Below are 18,674 nucleotides of genomic sequence, written 5' to 3' on the forward strand. Positions count from 1 at the left end.
GAAAAAGAGTCCCAGTTAAAGGTTTCAATTAGGAGTGAGATAAGTGACCAGAACAACCCATTAAAATTGAACAAGTTTTTTTTTTTGTCTTTCCAGTATACCAAGAAATTTCATTTATTTTCCAACCCCACATACATATAATCATTTAATTTCTATATGAATTGCCTGCTTCCATTCAAGAACCTGCCAGAAATACATGTGCATCTATAAATCCTCTATTCAAGGATACACTGAAATCTAAGATTTCAAAGAAATCAAAGATCTACTAGTAAATTGGTAGGAAAAGAAACACTTGGATTGGGGACATGTACCTGAGTCATAGACCACAAAATCAATCAAACAGGCTTTCTCAACCAGGTTTCTGCAAGAGAAGGAAGCCCTGGAGATGGTACATAGAACCATTTTAAATGCATAGGAGAGGCGCAGGAATTGTGAGTTATCTGTGATATCTGTTAAGTACTGAGAATGGATTTGGATGGCTTCCTAAAACAGAAGACTAAAACTTCTTGAGAGAACACTTATAAAACTGAAATTGCTATAGTTGTGATTTCAATGTTATCTATTATAGAACCATGCTTGCTGTATTTTCTGCAGCGTTTACTAGTGCCATCTGATAGTCTAGTCTGAAAACTGACTATGGTAACAAATGTCTTGGAAATACTGAGATTCTCTCACTAATGCAGGCCAGATATTCGTATCCCAAAGGAGGTGAATATTGATCCACTTTCCATCTCAATACCAAGTTAGTGTAAATTAGGGTTCTGTCTTGCACAGGAGACGGGATTTTCACTGAGATATTTCCCCTTAAATGGCAACCTGTTATTAGAGTTGAAAATAGCTTCCTGTCTGACTCTACTGTGGGCTGTTACAAGGACATCGCTGTACCAGTGAAGCCTCAAGCTAGTGTTTGATATTCATGAGTAAGTTTTGAACTTTCCTAGGAACAAAGCAAATAATAGCATTTGCACTTGATAAGTGCTCAGGAAAGTTAGAAACTTTCAAAAATTGATCTAAAATATGCGAGCATTGCATAGCCATAAGAGGTAAACTAAGAGTAAGTCTTAATTCAGAGCCTCTTAACAAATGTTTAGACCATCTAACTGTACAAATAGAGACTACAGTGAGGGTTTTGTGCACATACGAAAGGATTGTGAATCTGTGTTCCCTGAGTACTTGGACATGGGTTTAGATTCTCAACTTGAATTAAAAGTGCCATGTAGACAAGTAGGGAGCAGTCCTTTTATGTGCCAGTGAGGCCTCAACACTTGTTACAAGTCAGAAAAGACAGAATTAGTGAGTGGGTACTCCAAGAGCAGTTTCGTCATGCTTTTAAAACGGCATTAGAAGATGGAGAGGACCCACTCGCAAAAATGACGACAGGTGCAAGAGAGCCTTGAGTGGCTGCCAGTCAGAATGTTCATGACCACCTGTTTTCCATGTCATCAAAACTTACACTGCTCTGTGTTAGGCAAAGAAAGAGAACCCTGGAATGTTTTCTCACAAGACAGACACCAAAGGCAATGAGCTGTTTTCAACTAAACTTACAGGACCATTGGAACCATGTAAAGCGCCCACTCCTTCCTATACAGGAGTAAGCTTCCTGGGACAAAAAGATGAGATGGAAACGAAGTGACTTATAGAGAGTAAGCACACGGACCATACCAAGAGCCTGCTGACCAACACCCAGAGATCCTGCCCCTTGGTCTCGCTTTATGAGTAAGAAACATGTACTTTTTCTAACATGATAATGCCGACATGACCCTGAGACTGGGGGTTCATGGAGGTGGTTGGCTCAAGCAACGTTTTATTTCATTTCAATGAATGTCAAGTTTGTTATGTCCACGGCCAAGAAACTAGGTTGATGAATAAAGTGCACTGAAGAATCAGAGATGAAAAGGAAATTCCCATATCCCATCTGTCAACTCAGCAAGTCTACCCTGAGGCTCGCACAGAGTGGACACACGGACGTGAGCTTGAACATTTCCCATCTCCTTATTTGGAGATGCCTAACAGATGGTGCTCAGCCATACAATGCAGCGTGCTAACCACCAGCAGGGACAGAGTTCTGTTTTCACTGGAGACAAATAATTTTTGATGACTTCAACCTACCCTGAGAGGTTATTGTGAGGAAAAATGTGTTACAATGGCTGCCAAATACCAAGAAGTCCGGGAGATACTATACATAATATGATTTTGAAGCCAGGAAACTGGCAGGCATCTGCCTCGCTACTTCCTCAGCAGCCAGAGTGTAAGTCCCATAAGTCACAAAACAATTGAGGACAGTGGGGTGGGGTTGGGGAGGGACAATAATAACTGACTTAGTTTTCAACTCTAACTTTGTTTTTCTGTTTGGCCCTTTTGGACAAATGATGACAAGCTGTTGAGAATTCCATCCCAAAGACAGATCCGTTAGCCCAAGACATCTATGTGCTTTCTGAGATCCCAGGGTTTCCCAGCTCAGGAGTTTTCCAAAGGCTGTGGAGCTGGAGGTTTGCCCCGACTCTGTCTATAATGTGTAGAGGTTGGAGACTGTCTCTTAGGTTTGTTCATCTGTCAGTGTAAGAACACGGAGGTATACTTGCTTCATCGAAGAAAACTTAGTATGAGTTTTCCAAGGGAAGTTTATCTTAGAGAGGAAACTAAAGTTCCCTTTTGGAAGTGATCTTTTGTGATTTAGATAATCATTTCTAATTTCTGTTTTTAAAATCCAGAAGTTAATTTTTGAAATTCAGCTTTTTAAGTGAATACACTTGGACCCTATTTCATTGATAAGCCTTCAGTTTGCACTGTGTGCTCAGGGATCCTTCTGCCATTTTTAACTCTTTTTTCTACAGATGTGTTACATTGGAAGCCTTGCATCCCTCCTTTGTCTCAACAATTTTTGTACTTCCTTTTTGAAATGCACATTGCTTATCTACAGATTCCAAACGCCCCTGAGAAGTAGGTAATAGGAAAACTGTAACTAGCTCATCTTAGATGCAAGGTTACACGAGAGATAGATGATCCAACAGGAGCCAGGACAAGAACATAGTTCTTCCGACCTCTGCCCCACACCCTACGGTCATTTAAAGCCTCACTATTCCAATTATGTCCCAGGTGTCAACAGTGTGGCATGACATGAACGCCTGTTAGCACTGCAGAAGCTGAGTCTGCATTGTAACACTGTGCCTGGCAATCCATATACCCAGTCATTTTTGAGGAGCCCTGCTCTAGGCTACAGACTTTACAGACCCATTTTCTTGCAGCTCCGGCTGGTTTCCAATGGTATCCCCCACTTAAGGACCTCTCTGCTTTCATTTCTAGGACCTCAAGTCCCGCTTTCTTAAACTCTTATTTCCCACTTAAACCCTACCCCCAGCAGCCACCCTCTTCCCCCTGACAAGTTACCTTTTCAGTGTCTTCCGTTAGAATCCGTTATGAAGTCCCTCGTGTAAACAACATCTTGGGAGGGACGAGGATCTATTTTTGAAAGTGTGAAAGGGAGTCATGAGCCAAATGCGTTCAGCAGATGTCAGGCAGCACCGTGACCACGACCAAAGGAGGGGAGGAGGAGGAGGAGAAGGTTAGAGGAGAGAAACTGTGGACAAGGATAGCTGGCCTCCCTTTTACTTGTCATAGGTTCTCTTGGAAGCCCAGCCCTCCCTCTGGAAATGGCCCTCCAGACCGACACTGCAGAGCCTGACCACTCTCTACCTCCTATAGAAAAGGGCATCTCTGGGGAAAGACTTCTCTATTATTCTATCTAAAACAGCAGCCCAAAGTCCAGGACGTGGTTAATTAGTGCTACCCAGAGGCAAAGCACTGCAAGATAGGGAGTCTTAGTAGCTCTGGTGCTGGTATGATTTTCACAAAGGAAAACAGTTCTGAGCTAAGCAGTGGGCGTGCGTGCCAAAAACAAGCTCTCTTCCTCGGGCTGCGGGTGGGTAACGAAGACACCTACCGGGCTAGTAGTGTCCGTGTGAGGGAAGGCTTTGCTACTTCTGGTAACTCGATTGCCTGCCTGACATCACCACCTCTAGCACGCTCACGGGAATGAATGAGGTCATGACGTGCTAAAAATATAGTGTGAACCATATGTCCCAGTTTGCCAGGGACAATCCCAGTTGAATGCCTGTTGTTCTGGTGTTATTATTAATAGCACGCCCCTTTCACTCTCAGAAGTGTCCCAGTTTGGACGATAAATTATACAGCCGCGACTCTAGATATGGAAGACACCCAGAAATAAAATGTGTTGGCTATTTCCTATCCCATAATCCTGAACATATGCACACAGTTGCTTTGAGTCTTATTATTTTCCTGTCTTCTCCGTGGGAGTCAGCACACTGTCCTGTCCTGTCTGACAAGACTGCCCTCGCGCTGTCCCTGGGTTACATGGCCAAGCCCCATCAGTCATCCCAAGGGGATGTCCACACACCTCGGTGTCTTGTTAGACCCTGAACCAAAGAGCATGTTTACGTAGTTTCCCAGTCTTCCACTGTTACTATTTTCCATATTATGTCCGGTTTAATTTAAATGAAAATATGGCCACGTGTCCTACAAGTTTGGACAGAAACGGGGATCATGCGCACTGGGTCTAACTCTGCTTGCTGAAAGCGTAAGCTTGGGCGAATGTTTAGTCTCTTCTTTGGAAGCAGAGCGAGGACAGAACTACCACACTAGAGCATTCCAAGGGTTGACCAAGAGAAATGCCTTTTAATCAACATCACATGGGAGATGACTAACTTGACATAATAGTCCCAACAAAGAGCGAGTTAATTTTCCATAACACAAAAGGTCTATCATTTGCTTTGCTTTTCATCACTTGTTTGTTTGTTTTTATCATCCCTTAACAAAACTTCTATTTCAAAATGCAAAATCATAAAGTATTTTGTGTCTACTAAACATAGCAGAAAGATCTCCAAGAAACAGAATAGCTTTTTACCACTTTCAGAAATTAATCAAAAATAGAAACACTTCAGTCAATAGTGGGTCAAACAACATTATTATTGATTAAATTACTGCTTTAAAACATTGTTTTTTTTCTACTTATAGCCGGAGATTAACTTATTCTTCATACAGAATATGAACAATCAGAGTCTATAAATTTTTAATGAATTATATTTTACAAACTCTGTAGCTAAGAGAGAAATGATATAAAAGTATACCATGAAACGAGTAAAAAGTACTAGGTAATATAATTTTAAGTGAAAAAAGCAGGATACAAAATACTATGTACACTAAGTCTACACTCTATAAAATACTGAACTCTAGTTGCAAAAGTAAACAAACCTAGTTATGTCAAGATGGTGGATTTATGAGTATTTTTTAATGTTTCTAATATTTCTACATAATCTCTCAAATTAAAATAGAACATTTCCCAAAAAGGCACACATAAATTGTGTGTTAAGAATTTCAGTTAGTTGCCCATATATATAATATATATGATGCTGGCCCCGGGGTTTGAACTTCTGCTGAGGTCTGGTAATCTAACCCAGTATAAATTCAGGAAGGCTTTCATCCCCACTCCTGTAGGGGACTGCCCTCAGCCTCTCACGGGTAAGGACCACATACAGCCATCTGGATTGCTTACAGCTGGTATGAGAAGTTCCTAGTAGGACCCAGGCAGAAAAGGGAGCAGGACTTTCTGGCTGTGACCAAATTCAAAACAGAAACCTTGAAACATCAAGCTTGGAACCACATCCATTTCCCAAGACATTTGATGAGCCTGTGAGCTATCAATATTTATCAGAGAAACACAGCAGCCTTCCGGGTATTTAAAAATATTAAAGACTAGGTGATTTCACAATGGTCTTCAAAATGGGTCTTTAGTAAATTCTATGGGAGAGGAGTCTGAATTTTAAATGGGACCCAAAGATATGACCAATCTTTTGAAATCAACAAGGCGTACCATGTCTGAGAGCAAGAAGAGTTTCCAGTTTCCTATGGGGTGTGTGTGTGTGTGTGTATGTGTGTGTTTGCCGGGGGGGGGGGGGTGTTCTCTGTACTAAGATCACAGTAATTCAGGCTAATTTCACAATTCAGTGGTGGTGGTGGGGTGTTCAAAAGAGATTTGCAAATGCATTTCTGGTGTTTCTTTCAAGAAACTGACTTGGAAGAGAAAGAACATTTAGGTGAGGCCTTTTGCTTTGATTAGAGTAATCAAAGTTTGAAACATATTTGGATTTCACAATGTGGCATTTTACATCAAGAGTTCAGCTTCCACTGGGGGATAATCTATAATTAATTTAAAACATCTCCTTAACCCATTAGTGAACTTTAACAATAAAAAGGTAACCAAAGCACAATAAATGAATTTGGAAATAGTTCTTTCTCCACTGCAATCAGCCAGAGATAATCGTGATCTGGTTTCTAAGAGTACCCAGGTTTAGGTTCAAAGAAAGGCACTTATATGATGACAGTGTGTTAGGCACTTGTATTATATCTCAGCTTCCCTCTGGCATTAACCTATAATTCTGAACAGCATAACAAATGGAGGTGAAAGGCCTCTCTAAGACATTGAAATAGTACTCTGTTATTTGCTTCTTTAAAAATATTCACCTTTTTAATATAAAAGTTTAGTGTAAATTATACATTGCTTTTATACTTTAAAAACCCCACACAAACAAACTGACCCCCAAAGAACTTCAGATAGTATATAAGATTTAGCAATTGAATAGGAAGGCATTTTAGACCATAAGGCATCCCCTACTAACAAAGAACTGTGACCATGAAACTGATCAAAATGATTTTGGATTTTCTTTCCTTCTCTCTCTGTGCCTCTCTCTTTCCTTCCTTCCTCCCTCCCTCCCTCCCTCCCCTCTCTTCCTTCCTTCCTTCCTTCCTTCCTTCCTTCCTTCCTTCCTTTCTTCCTTCCTTCCTTCCTTCCTTCCTTCCTTCCTCCTTCCTTCCTTCAATTCAAAATTAGTTTTACTGTGAATTACAGCCTTACAAATTCAATTATTACTTCAACATAGGAAAATGGATCTATCTTAAATTTGGAAATGGAGTAAAGTTTTGTTTCAGAACGGTTGCAAGGGGGACTCTGAGCATAGCTTAGTGATCTTTTCTTTTAGGTTCTTCCCCATCTTTGAAACCTTTGCAAGAGTTCCTGAGTTCAAGAGGAGATTGCTGATGGCCTGCCCCTCTCTCTTCTGCCCCAAACCCTGCTCCTGGGGCAACTAGTAATCTGTGAAAATCTGGGGATGTCAGCAAGTTGAGTGTCTCTGAAGAGGTTAACCCAGTAAGAAATGTCAGCCAGCTGCACAAGCAACTTTGAACGTGATGGAGCGCTGAGAAACATTGGAAGTAGAGCAAGGGAGAGTGGGCCAATCATTCACCTGTACGGAGAGGCCGTCCCCCAGGAGAAATAATCGGTGGGTCTTGGAGCAGGACGAGGTACGATGGGCTGCTCCACAGCAGTCACGTCTCCTGAGTAGGATTTGAGGAGGGAAGCGTTTTTATTGGCCAGCATGGCTCTCTCATTCCTGCGGAATTTGGCTCTTCGGTTCTGAAACCACACCTGGAAGATGGTTGGGAGGAGAGGAGGGCATAGGAGGGGGAGGAAGAAAAAGAAGAGGAGGTTACACCAATGAAGTCCTGGTTGATTCTACTAGACTATGCCTTCCAAAGGAAGATGTAGGGAAGGTATGGACTTCTCCCGAGAACAACAGAAACATGCCGTAATCTTCCCCATGTCACAGGGCTCTTAAGGGTGAAGACTTAGAATGGGACCCTGAGGTACTTCCACTAATCAAGACTCCAGAAGTGAGACCATGACTAACCCATGAGATAGCAAAATCTGGTTATAATCCCTGTTGTAATTATAATCAAGAGAAAAAAGAAAATCTCATTAGACGTCTGCCAGAGACGATGATATTTTTTAAGTTCTTTCAAAACGTAAAAAATTCCTCTGCTTTCATAATACGTATTGGCTACGTAAAGAAAATTCATCTTCCCCCAAAGTGGGCCTTGCAACACACTTGAAGAAGGAAATGGTTTATTTGGTAAATGCAGGGAATAGCAGTTGAAGAGTGAAGATACAGCAGAGAAGAACAGCCATGGAACTGTGTGTTCAGCTCCGTGGGACAGAAGGGACTAACCCAGGACACAGACTCCCACTGAGGGACACAGACTGCCACTGAGGGGTGAGGGAGCTGAAGATTCCTACACCGTCATTATTGATTATTAATGTTCCAGCGCCTCTGACATGCTGAACACAGGCAGGGAAGCTTCCTGAACTCCTAGAGAGAAACTTGTAAAGAGAAATGAAGGTACTGAAGGTTGGAAGTTGAATGGAGTAAATTCAATTGTAGGGCTAGGGAGATGGCTGGTACTGACAGCATCATAATCAACCCATCATTTATTAAGTGCTACCAGGGCTAGGAACTTATAGAAGCACATTGCATACATTGTTTCTAGTTATCATGACAATTCCATATATTAGGCCTTATTATTTCTATTTCAGAGTTGAGGAAATAGGTTCAATGAGATGAAGCCATCTGTCGAAGTTCACACAAATAAATGGCTGAATGTTTTAACTCAAGGACATCTGACTCATGATCCTACAACTCTCTGGATGGCCATGGGATTTTATTCATTCATTTACTCATTCAAGAGATCTTTATGGAGTGCCTGTTGTGTTGCAGACTCTGTGCTTAATGCTGGGAACAGAGATGAGGCTTCAGCAGCACACAGTCTATTAAAAGAAGGCAGACATGGAAATTTGAAATACTATAAAATAAGAGTTTTAGATGCAATTATAGAAATGCATGACAAGGTATGGGAGAAAGAAATTCTATGGTGTAGAGTGGAACATTTGCAAAACTCTAGGGAGCAACCTTCACAGAAACTACTGTGGGACGGGGGCCCGGTGGAAGGCCTGGGTGAAAGTCAAGGCAGTATCTGGACACATCTTTCCTGGCTCAGCAGACTCCTAGCTCTTTTGCTTCAATGTGCCCTTCACATTGCTAATAGAGCTATCATTTTAAATGCACATATAATTGTACTAATGCCCTGCTGTGTACCACCCACTGGTTCCCCATCACTTGAGGAATCAAATCAAAGTGTCATAGCATAGAACAAAGACTGTTCGGGAATGACCTCTTTGTCCACCAATCTGACTGCACCCTACACAGCTTGGATCATATGCACTGGCCCCCTATTTTTCCAACTCCTTGCCCAGACTCAAGTCTATTGACATATTCAGTTATTTCCCACCTATGTCTATTCACACCCAATGCTCCCTCTGCCTGTGACATTGTTCCTCTTTGTCCAGGTGTCAAAAGACATATCTTTCAAGATTCGACTTTCACATCATCTCCTTTGTGAAATGTCATGGAAAGAATATGACTTTAACGTCATACAGAGTTGGATAAAATATTGGCTATAAAATGTTAAAGATCTGTCCTTGGATATTTATTTAATTTCTCTGATCCCTTGTCACTCAATCAAATGAGCATAATGATACCTACTCAGAGGGTTATTGTGACAGTTGGCACAGTTTCATTGCTGAATATACGTGAATTCTCTCTCCTTTTTTCCCTGGTAGATTTGATCATTCCTTCCTCTGTTCTATCATTAATTCTTTTGTTTTGTTGCTTTTTTAATCATGATTTTTAAAATATGTATTTATTGATTTTTTAGAGGCAGGGAGGAAGGGAGAAGGAGAGAGAGAAACATTGATGTGAGAGCGGAACATTGATTACCTCCTACATGCCCCCTACTGGGAATCCAGCCTGCAACCTGGGCAGGTGCCCTGACCGGGAATCAAATCAGCAATCTTTCGATGCCCCCTACTGGGAATCCAGCCTGCAACCTGGGCATGTGCCCTGACCGGGAATCAAACCAGCAATCTTTCGATGCATAGGATGATGCTCAACCAACTGAGCCACATAGCTAGGGCTTAATCCCTAATTCTTGAACATTTCATAAGTATGGGGATTATCTTACCACATCATAACAGTATGGTATACACATCTGTTTTGTCTGCCCCCAGTTCGTGATATCCTGAAGGGAGGCCATTGTCTTAGTCATTCCCGGAAATCCTAGAACAGTTCCAAGAGCATAATAGGTGTTTGATAAATGTTTGAGGGGAGGAAAAAGTAGAAGAAAAAAAAGATGAATTGTGCAAAGATGATAAGATATGGCTTCCATCCAAGAAAACTTCACAGTCTAGTGGGGGAAGTTGGCTCACATACAACTCAATGTAATACATGTCATGTTGTGATACATGCTGTACTTATAAAGAAGACCAGGGTCAGAAGGGCGTGGTTCAGAGGGAAGGGGTAAGACTTCCGGAGGAAGAATAAAGTCGTGGAAGGAGAATTCTGGCCTGCTGGCACAGGGAATGTTCACAGCTCCAAAAACCATTAGAATATAGTCAGGTGAGAGAGGAAGAAGATAAGGTAGTTTCTACATAGAAGAAAGACATTTAATTATGGTTTTGATGGGGCAACAGAGCTCTCAACCCAAAAATTGTCTTTTCACTTTTCCCCCCTCCTATTTCCAGCATTGCTCTGACCAGGTTTCTTTATGTAAAATTGAGATCAGCACCGTAAAAGTGGCACTTTCCGATACCGTGGGTTAAGCAGTCTTCACGGACGTGCTCTGAGAGGGGAGGACTGGGCTTACCTGCACTCTGGCTTCAGTGAGGTTCACCCGGCGGGCAAGGTCTTCTCGCACAAAAGCATCGGGGTAGTGGGTCCGCTCAAAGACGCGCTCCAGAGCCTGCAGCTGGCTGCTGTTGAAGGTGGTCCGGTTCCTCCGCTGCTTTCTCTTTTTCTTTTCCTCTGAGTTCAGCTGATCATCTGGGATGGAAGACATCGATGATAAGAAGCGAAAGTCATGTTGAGGAGGGATGGGGTCCCCCCTTTATACTTCCTCTCTGTGTCTCTACAGTGAGATATTGTTTCCTTTGCTCACTGCTTTACCAGGGTGCTAGAGCCAAATGCCACCCATAGGTGCTCATTAGCATCCTGTGCCCAGAACCCCAGCAGGTCTGATGCTTGGTTGCTGCTTTGAAATCTGAGACCAGACCTGAGCTGTCACAGGGATACTTCTTGCATGTTCCGTGAAGCCTGTTTGTCAAAGAGGCTAAAGGAAAATTTTACTATTGTCCATGTTCTCTAGACTTCTCTAGAGCTGGGGGAGGAAGAGTAGATGGCTTTGGGCCTTATTTATATTAGACAATATTGTGTTCATTCAGATAGTTTCACAACCAAGGAGACCAGCTACCCCCTTGGTCTCTCTCCTCAACATACCCACCTAATCACACATGCAGTAAACTGATTAGAGAGGTTTCTGTTTTACCGTATGTTCTCCTAGAAACAGCCAGTGATTCCTAATTGCATTTGCTCAAGGCTCTGTGTCGTTGCTAAGGCCTCAGCCTAGAGCAGAACTAATGCTCACAGCACCGTCCACCTAAGCTGACAGTGGCCCGGGACTTTTCCTGGCACGCTGTGATAACTTAAGAACAGGGAACAGCACGAAAAAATCTCTTACAGTTTCACCCCCAAATTGAGGTCTAGGGTCTGAAGACCTTACAGTCCTTTGGAAAAACATGACCCCAAGTTTTCACTGTCCAATTCCCTCCTTGGTTTCCTCCGAGTTCCCCCAAAAGTATACTGGCAAGCTGATCACCCAGCCGTCTACAGTAGGCAGAGAGTCGTGTGCTCCTGTCTTGCCGCCACTGCTCAGCCCAGGAATGATGGATGTGTGTACTGAGTGGAAAACCAGCTGTGCTAACACCCCATTGAGCCGTCACCCGAGGCCCACGCCACTGCCAAATCTGTGTAGCAGAGACCTACAGCATGAGCTGCTGAGGCCGAAGTCCCATTCCTGGCCTGATGAACTGGACATTCACATCCAAAAGCTCTCTGTCCTCAAAGAGATTGGCCCAAAGAGAATTATGAGGGTAAGAGAGGATGGAGAGAGAGGAGAGCTTGGCTACTTGCTTCACATTCCACAGGAAGGAGCTCTTAACTATTTTTCCAATATGTAAAGTCTCCTGATCTTCTCTGACCGTATGTATACAACACACTCAAAAAGACTACTAGCTCCAATTATCATGTCCTAATGACACCTACCTGAGCTCTAATATTATCCTTATTACAAATCTAGGAATGTTCTAGATGTGGGTGCACATTCAAAGTATAGCTCAAATCCGGGAGCTCCTCGCCCAGGTCTCTCAGTGCCTAACAACTGAGGCTTCTAAGTCCTTCTAATCAGAGATCTCTTCCTCATGCAGGCTGCCTTGTCAGCAATGCCCTTGGAACTTAGAAGAGAGAAGGCACATTTCTTAAAGTATCTAGATATAGCTTGTTGAGTTTGTTTTCAGGGGAAATGGCAGACTTTTCTTGTCTTTACACACTGTTCTGTAGAAAAAACAACCACCTGTATGATCTCAACCACTTTCTTCGGGGTAGGAAGCCCTGGTAGTCATTCTCTTGATTTCATGGTTGTTCAGGCCCACCACCTCTCTGGTATTGTGTTTTTTAAAAAAATACATTTTTATTGACTTTAGAGAGGAAGTGAGAGTGATAGAAACATCAATGATGAGAGAATCATTGATTGGCTGCCTCCTGCACAACCCCTACTGGGGATCAAGCCTGCAACCTGGGCATGTGTCCTGACTGGGAATCAAACCCATGACCTCTTGGTTCATAGATTGATACTCAACCACTGAGCCACACCGGCTAGGTGTCTGGTATTGTTGAACCTTGACCAGGAGCTCTGCTTCCAAGTCACCGCCGTGACACTCAATAGCAGATCGGTGGCATCTTGAGAATGGAACCAATTTAAGGGTCATGATTTCTGGGATCTCTCAAGGTCTGGAATACTCTAACCAACATCCCAGTTATACCACTGTTTAGTTATGAGCAAAATTCATTTATGACAATGTCAACACTAGAATGCAAGCACCTAGGATCAAACACCTGTGAGCAGTTAATTGCATTGCATTTGTATTCTTCTTCCTATTTGCATATTTTGTGTCATTCCTAGTGTTCCCATTCTCTTTCCCAAATTTATTTGTCTAAAGTTCTCTATGTCCTATACTTCAGGTCTTTCTGGGTCATCCAGGCCTTTACGACAGCACCACAACCTGCATTTTATGTTCCCATGAAACAGAAGTCTGCAAAATATCCTCAGCCTCCATACCTACCCCAGACTGAGACCAGCCAGACCAGAGGCTATTTTTTTTAATCATATAGAGGAAATCCTTTATTAAGCCAATGACATGATTTGTTTTCTTCCCTCAGAAAAAAAAATGCTTCTCCGATATAACCACAAAGTCTCAACCCTTTGTGCTGTTGTGTAAGCTTGTTTCTTCTTGGACTGCCAAACTGTGATCGCTAACAAGAGTATTTTATGTTTTGTTCTTAGTTCTACAACCTACTACAGAATCCTTGGTAGTTCTTTGTCATCTTCCACTGTTCACTCAAATCCCACTGACTGTCCACCATCAACCAGCAGCAGCTCCCCTGGCGTGGGAGCCAGGGAAATGGAGAATTAGAGTTTCTGACAGAGAGTAAATAGCTATGATGACCTGAGACCATTCCAGCAAAAGTTTCCCAGCGAACATTCTTGTTGTTTTTAACAAATGAAAACACCAGTCCAGATCATGTCGAAGGTGAGAAAAGACACACGAATGACAGGGGTCCAGGGAGTCTGGGTCTGGCCAATGTCCTTCGAAGTGCGTGGATAATAGAAAGAGACAGTGAGGGGGCAACAGGGACTGCTTGAGCGGCAGCCCTTGGCTCGTCTGTCTTTGCTCACGAATCACCAAGTGCGAGTCCCCATTTCCCCCCATGCACATGCAAGCACAGGGTCCAGCACAGTCTCTGCAGCAGTGTGAGAGGAAATGTAAACACTGTAGAGGTTTAAGAATAAGGGCATTGGCTCAGCTGGTGTGGCTCAGTGGTTGAGTGTCGACCCAGCAACCAGATCACTGGTTTGATTCCTGGTTATCAGGGCACATGCCTGGGTTGCCAGCTCAATCTCCAGTAGGGGGTGTGCAGGAGGCAGCCAATTGATGAGGTCCTCTCTCATCAATGTTTCTGTCTTTCTATCTCTCTCCCTTCCCCTCTCTCTAAAAATCAATAAAAGCATATTTTAAAAATAGAAAAGAAAGAATGGGGGCATTGGAAGGACCTGTAATAAGCTCATCAGATTCTAGACTGAACATAAGAGAGAGAAAGCAATGTGTTTTTATCATTGCTGGAAGATCATCTTGCTTGTGAAAATAGCTACAGTGAAGGTTGATTTTGAAATATGTATTCAAGGATATTGACATCTAATCAGGAAGCATCTCATTCCTTGGAATTTGGAAGTGAGTAGAATTCACTGAGCTGCAGAATGACCAAAGGGGACATGGATGCATATTTACCAAAATCATAATGCTTCAAATCCAAGGTGTTTACAGGTTTTATGGATGATTATGTATATTATGGATGACAACTAATTGCAAGCATGAAGTTATCAACAAGCTTTCAAATAAAAACAAGCCAAAATGACCTCATTAACTGGGTGCAATCATAAAATATTAGCACCAAATGAAACCGGAGAAATAGTCTAATTCAGCCCTATTATTTGATAGATGAGGTGAATAACACCTAGAAGAATAATGTGACTTGCCCCAAATAACAATACCAGCTGTGGCTAAGCCAGGACTCCTAATGCTACTCCATTCTCCAGAGCAGATGACAAGTGCATGCTGTGCATGAGAGGAGCATGGGAAGGTTAGGGATATAAATAATAAAAAAACACTACTCTGGGAAAATTTTATGGGGAAGACAGGTTCTCAATCATCTATGATAATAAAAGCGTAATATGCTAATTAGACCTGGACAGCCGAACAACCTTCCAAACGACCTTCCGGATGACCTTCCGGACGAAGCCAGGGCTGCGAGGGCCAAGCCCCTTGCAGGAATTTCATGCATCAGGCCTCTAGTAGTTATATAAAGAGGGTCTAAGAAAGAGGGTCCATGTGCATCACATGATGTCATTCCGATCAGAATAACCATTAAAAAATGCAACCATTCTCTTTCTTCCCCCATTGAAAACATAAGAGGAGGAAGAAGAAAAAGGTAAAGATAAAAATTATGAACAACAAATACACATCTATCAACAAGTGAATCTAAAAATCAAGTGAATAAAAAATCTGATGAACAGAGTAAACTGGTAAATATAATAGAATCAGGGGCATAGAAAGGGAGTGGACTGACAATTCTCGGCGGGGAAAGGGGTGTGGGGGGTGTGGGAAGAGGCTGGACAAAAATCGTATACCTGTGGATGAGGACAGTGGGGGGGGGGTGTAAGGGCAGAGGGTGGGGTGGGAACTGGGTGGAGGGGAGCTATGGGGGGGAAAAGAGAAACAACTGTAATAATCTGAACAATAAATAAAGATTTATTAAAAAATTTCTTTGAAAACTAAAAAAAAAAAAATAAGAAAACATAGGACACATCCGTAATACTTTCAACAACAAAGATACACTTTAAAAAAATAAAAGCCCTGACCCAAATAAAAAATAAAAAAGCTAAAAAATGCAACCATTCTCATCTAGAATAGCTACTTTGATCCAGATGTTCTTGAATTTTCCTTTTCAGTGGCCTCCATAGGTCCTTGCTTCATCAATTAAATATGTGCAAGGTTATTTCATCACAGTAGTACGCCCCATCTTCTCCACACACCCACATTTGCACTTTTCTTCACTTTAGGACCCAGTTCAAAATCTGTTTTCTATGACACATCTTAATTCTTACCTCCTCTATAAAACTTCACTGATAAGTCCATTCTCTAAATTCATATATATATATATATATATATATATATATATATATATATATATATATGAGTATAGAATCAAATACTTGGTTAAAATTATGGTTCAGTTCTTTGTAAATGTTTTGTGTCCTCAGGTATTCCTATAGAAAAGAAATAGGGTGTCTAGCTAAGTTAAATGACAATAAAATGTGAAGGAGTTATGACAGTATTGTGGTATAGAAGCCGTTCCAGAAAATCGGAATCTTGGTGATTCATCTGAATGATTTCTGAATTCCAGTTATTCTTTTTAAACAGTGCAGAGCAAATAATTGGGCTAACATTATCTTTTCTCTGTGGATAATTGTACCTGGGGAGTGGGGAACACCTCTTACTGTGTTTATTTTTCAAATAGGTTAGTCATCAGATCTAGAGATGGGTGAAATTGTGGTGGTTCGGATCTCTTTGCAAATGCAGGAATTGGCCCTGCATTTTTATTCCTCAATAGAAAAGCAGTCCTCAGTCAAGGATGGATTGAAGCAAATAGGAACACACATAGAAAGAGTTATTTTTCAGAGGGTCAGGATGTTAGCATATGTGCCAAGCACTTCTCCAGGAAAGAAGCCCTAGGTCCCAGGTAGGATGCCCCTGGTGCATTCGATTGCAAGTTCAAGAGAGCACTAGCTCTGACCTTGGTTCTAGCATGAAATTCACTCTGGACTCCACATGGGGCTGCCAGTCAGTGGAGAAGACAGTGGGAAGTGCCATCCTCAGGACTGAGGACCAGGCAGCAGGCCATGATTCCCTCCTCACAAAGGCCTTGCTCTCACCACCGGGCTTGGGTTAACTCCCCGAGACCCTGACCCTCTTCTGCTCTGTTGTGTGGGAGGAGCCTTGGAGGGTCCAAATTGGGATGCCAAGTGTAATTTCAAGGTACAGCAAAAACATATTTTAAGATTAAAATCCGAAGAGAAATGTGTTGTGTGTGCCCAAGTCCCATCAATTTGGGAAGCGTTCTGATGCAAGAAGGTAAAATGCCAGCTTCAGTAGCAGAAACCAACGGCCACATCAAAGCCCGTCTCCTGCCTTTTGGTTGAAAACATGACAGGCGAGCGGATCTAAAGAGCAGCCCGCTGATCATTTTATGGGCATGGAAGAATGTTTTCAAAGGACCTACATTGCACAACAACTACTTACTTTAATGGGATTTGTGTGGTTCGGGCCCTGTAACCTTAAGAAAATTGAAGGGAGGTATAATTGCAAAAGCCACTAAGAACTGTTTTAGCTTTTATTGCCAGCCCTATGAAAAGCAGCGCGATAGAGCTGCGGCATCCACTTGCGTTTCTTTGGTTACGCTGAGTTTCAGTTGCAATTAGGACAGCATCCTTTTAATATGGGCCCCGGTAAGTGGCACATGGGTCGCCAAACGGGGCTGACTGCTGCGATGTAGACCGAGGTTAGTGCATCACAATGGCCAAAGCCAACATCAGCAGCACATCCATGCCTTCTCAACAGCATCGTCTACCCATGAGTCCTAGCATCTGTCAAAGGGGGCCGGCCTCTGCCTATACGGATGCCTAGCTGTGGGGCTGTTGTCACCCCAGGATATATTATCACCTCCCAGACCCTGAGTGTTACCTGGTAGTCTTTGATACGCATTTTTTTCTTCTTACTGTCAACTTGGCCTAGACATGGTTTATTTTTAGTCAAGTACTGGTCCTAAAGCTTATAAAATAGCATTAAAACACCTTAAATGTCATTTGGGTAACATATTCTCTTTGGAGAATAGCATGCTCTAAAAGTGTAAAATAACAGTATTTTAAATGGTTTTGACCAAAAAGGTAAGTCAGTGGCTCCGGCTAACGATGTAGATACAGCTCACCGTTGAGCTCTCTCAGTATAGCCCGCCTTCCTCTAAAACAGATAACACTGGAGAATGTGAGAGATAGCATATTGCAATTGGTACTGTGTTTGACTTCTTCACCTCACATTTCCTCCCACCTCTCTAGGACCAATAAGTTCCACAGAGCCAAAATGTTAACACAGTTCATACCACATTTTCCACTTTAACTCTCTTAAGACATTTTTCTGAAAGGATTCAGAAACCCCCAGGACACGCAACCACATAAAACAAGTCTTTCCTGCAATCTTCTATTGGAGCCCTAGCTTCCTTCTGGGGCGACATTGATCATTTCCCTCGTGCTGGCTTGTTCCATATGACTCTGAATCTATTTTAGACTGAGAGTACAAAGTTGATGTTTGTATTTAATCAAAGCTCTTAGCAATGCTCAGTAAATATAAATGAATAATCAGATATAAAATATTCATATATTGAGATTATTATTATAGGAGTTGAGCTACTGAACAGAATACCTTCCCTTTTTGATAATAATCAAATTCTGGCTTTAGACATGTAACCTTCTCCCAATTTCTCAATAGATGAATCACTTATTGACTCACTTTTCAATTCATTTCTGGAGGTAAAAAAAAAAAAAAAAAGTGAAAAATGAGAATGTCCTAATCAGACTCAACTAAACCGTAATTGGGGGAGGCGCAGTGGAAAGTTAACCGGTTTGGAAATCAGAAAACCTGTGTTTTCCTATAGACCCTGCTCCTTACTAGCTGTGTGGTCTTGGGTAAGATACTTCCCTTCTCTGAGCCTCAGTTTTTGAAACAATAAAATGGAACTAGGGTCATTTGCAACTTCGATGAACACACAGCGGGCAGATAGTCTGACTCGTCATAGGCATTTGGTCAGATGTGCTGCAATTTCCCCTTGGACAGGGACTCGTCAACGTCCATCGCTCCTTGTCTTTCTGTTCCCTCTGCTGGTGTTTAGCTATTCACTAAGCTTTCTGTCACAGCATAACTGGGGAGAAAGTACAACAACCTTTCAAATGTGTTGAGATGACAGCTTGGATGGAGAGCATAATTGATA

The 18,674-nt window shown here is 42.2% G+C and overlaps 1 protein-coding gene across 3 annotated transcripts in view; it reads right to left on the reverse strand.

The window, feature by feature from the left end:
* The window catches only part of PRRX1 (paired related homeobox 1), a 90,096-nt gene that overhangs the window by 25,671 nt on the left and 45,751 nt on the right, over positions 1-18,674 (reverse strand). For 2 of the 3 annotated variants that reach the window (XM_059674112.1, XM_059674109.1), the window contains exons 2-3: positions 10,609-10,784; positions 7,317-7,498 (exon numbers count right to left, since the gene is read on the reverse strand). In XM_059674112.1, the coding sequence (XP_059530095.1) occupies positions 7,317-7,498; positions 10,609-10,784 (358 nt within the window). Of the gene's footprint in view, positions 1-3,387; positions 3,460-7,316; positions 7,499-10,608; positions 10,785-18,674 lie in introns of all 3 variants that reach the window. The other variant, XM_059674110.1, reaches the window with a different exon arrangement.

The sequence above is a fragment of the Myotis daubentonii genome, chromosome 18, assembly GCF_963259705.1.
Source record: "Myotis daubentonii chromosome 18, mMyoDau2.1, whole genome shotgun sequence".
Classification (NCBI taxonomy): Eukaryota; Metazoa; Chordata; class Mammalia; order Chiroptera; family Vespertilionidae; genus Myotis; species Myotis daubentonii.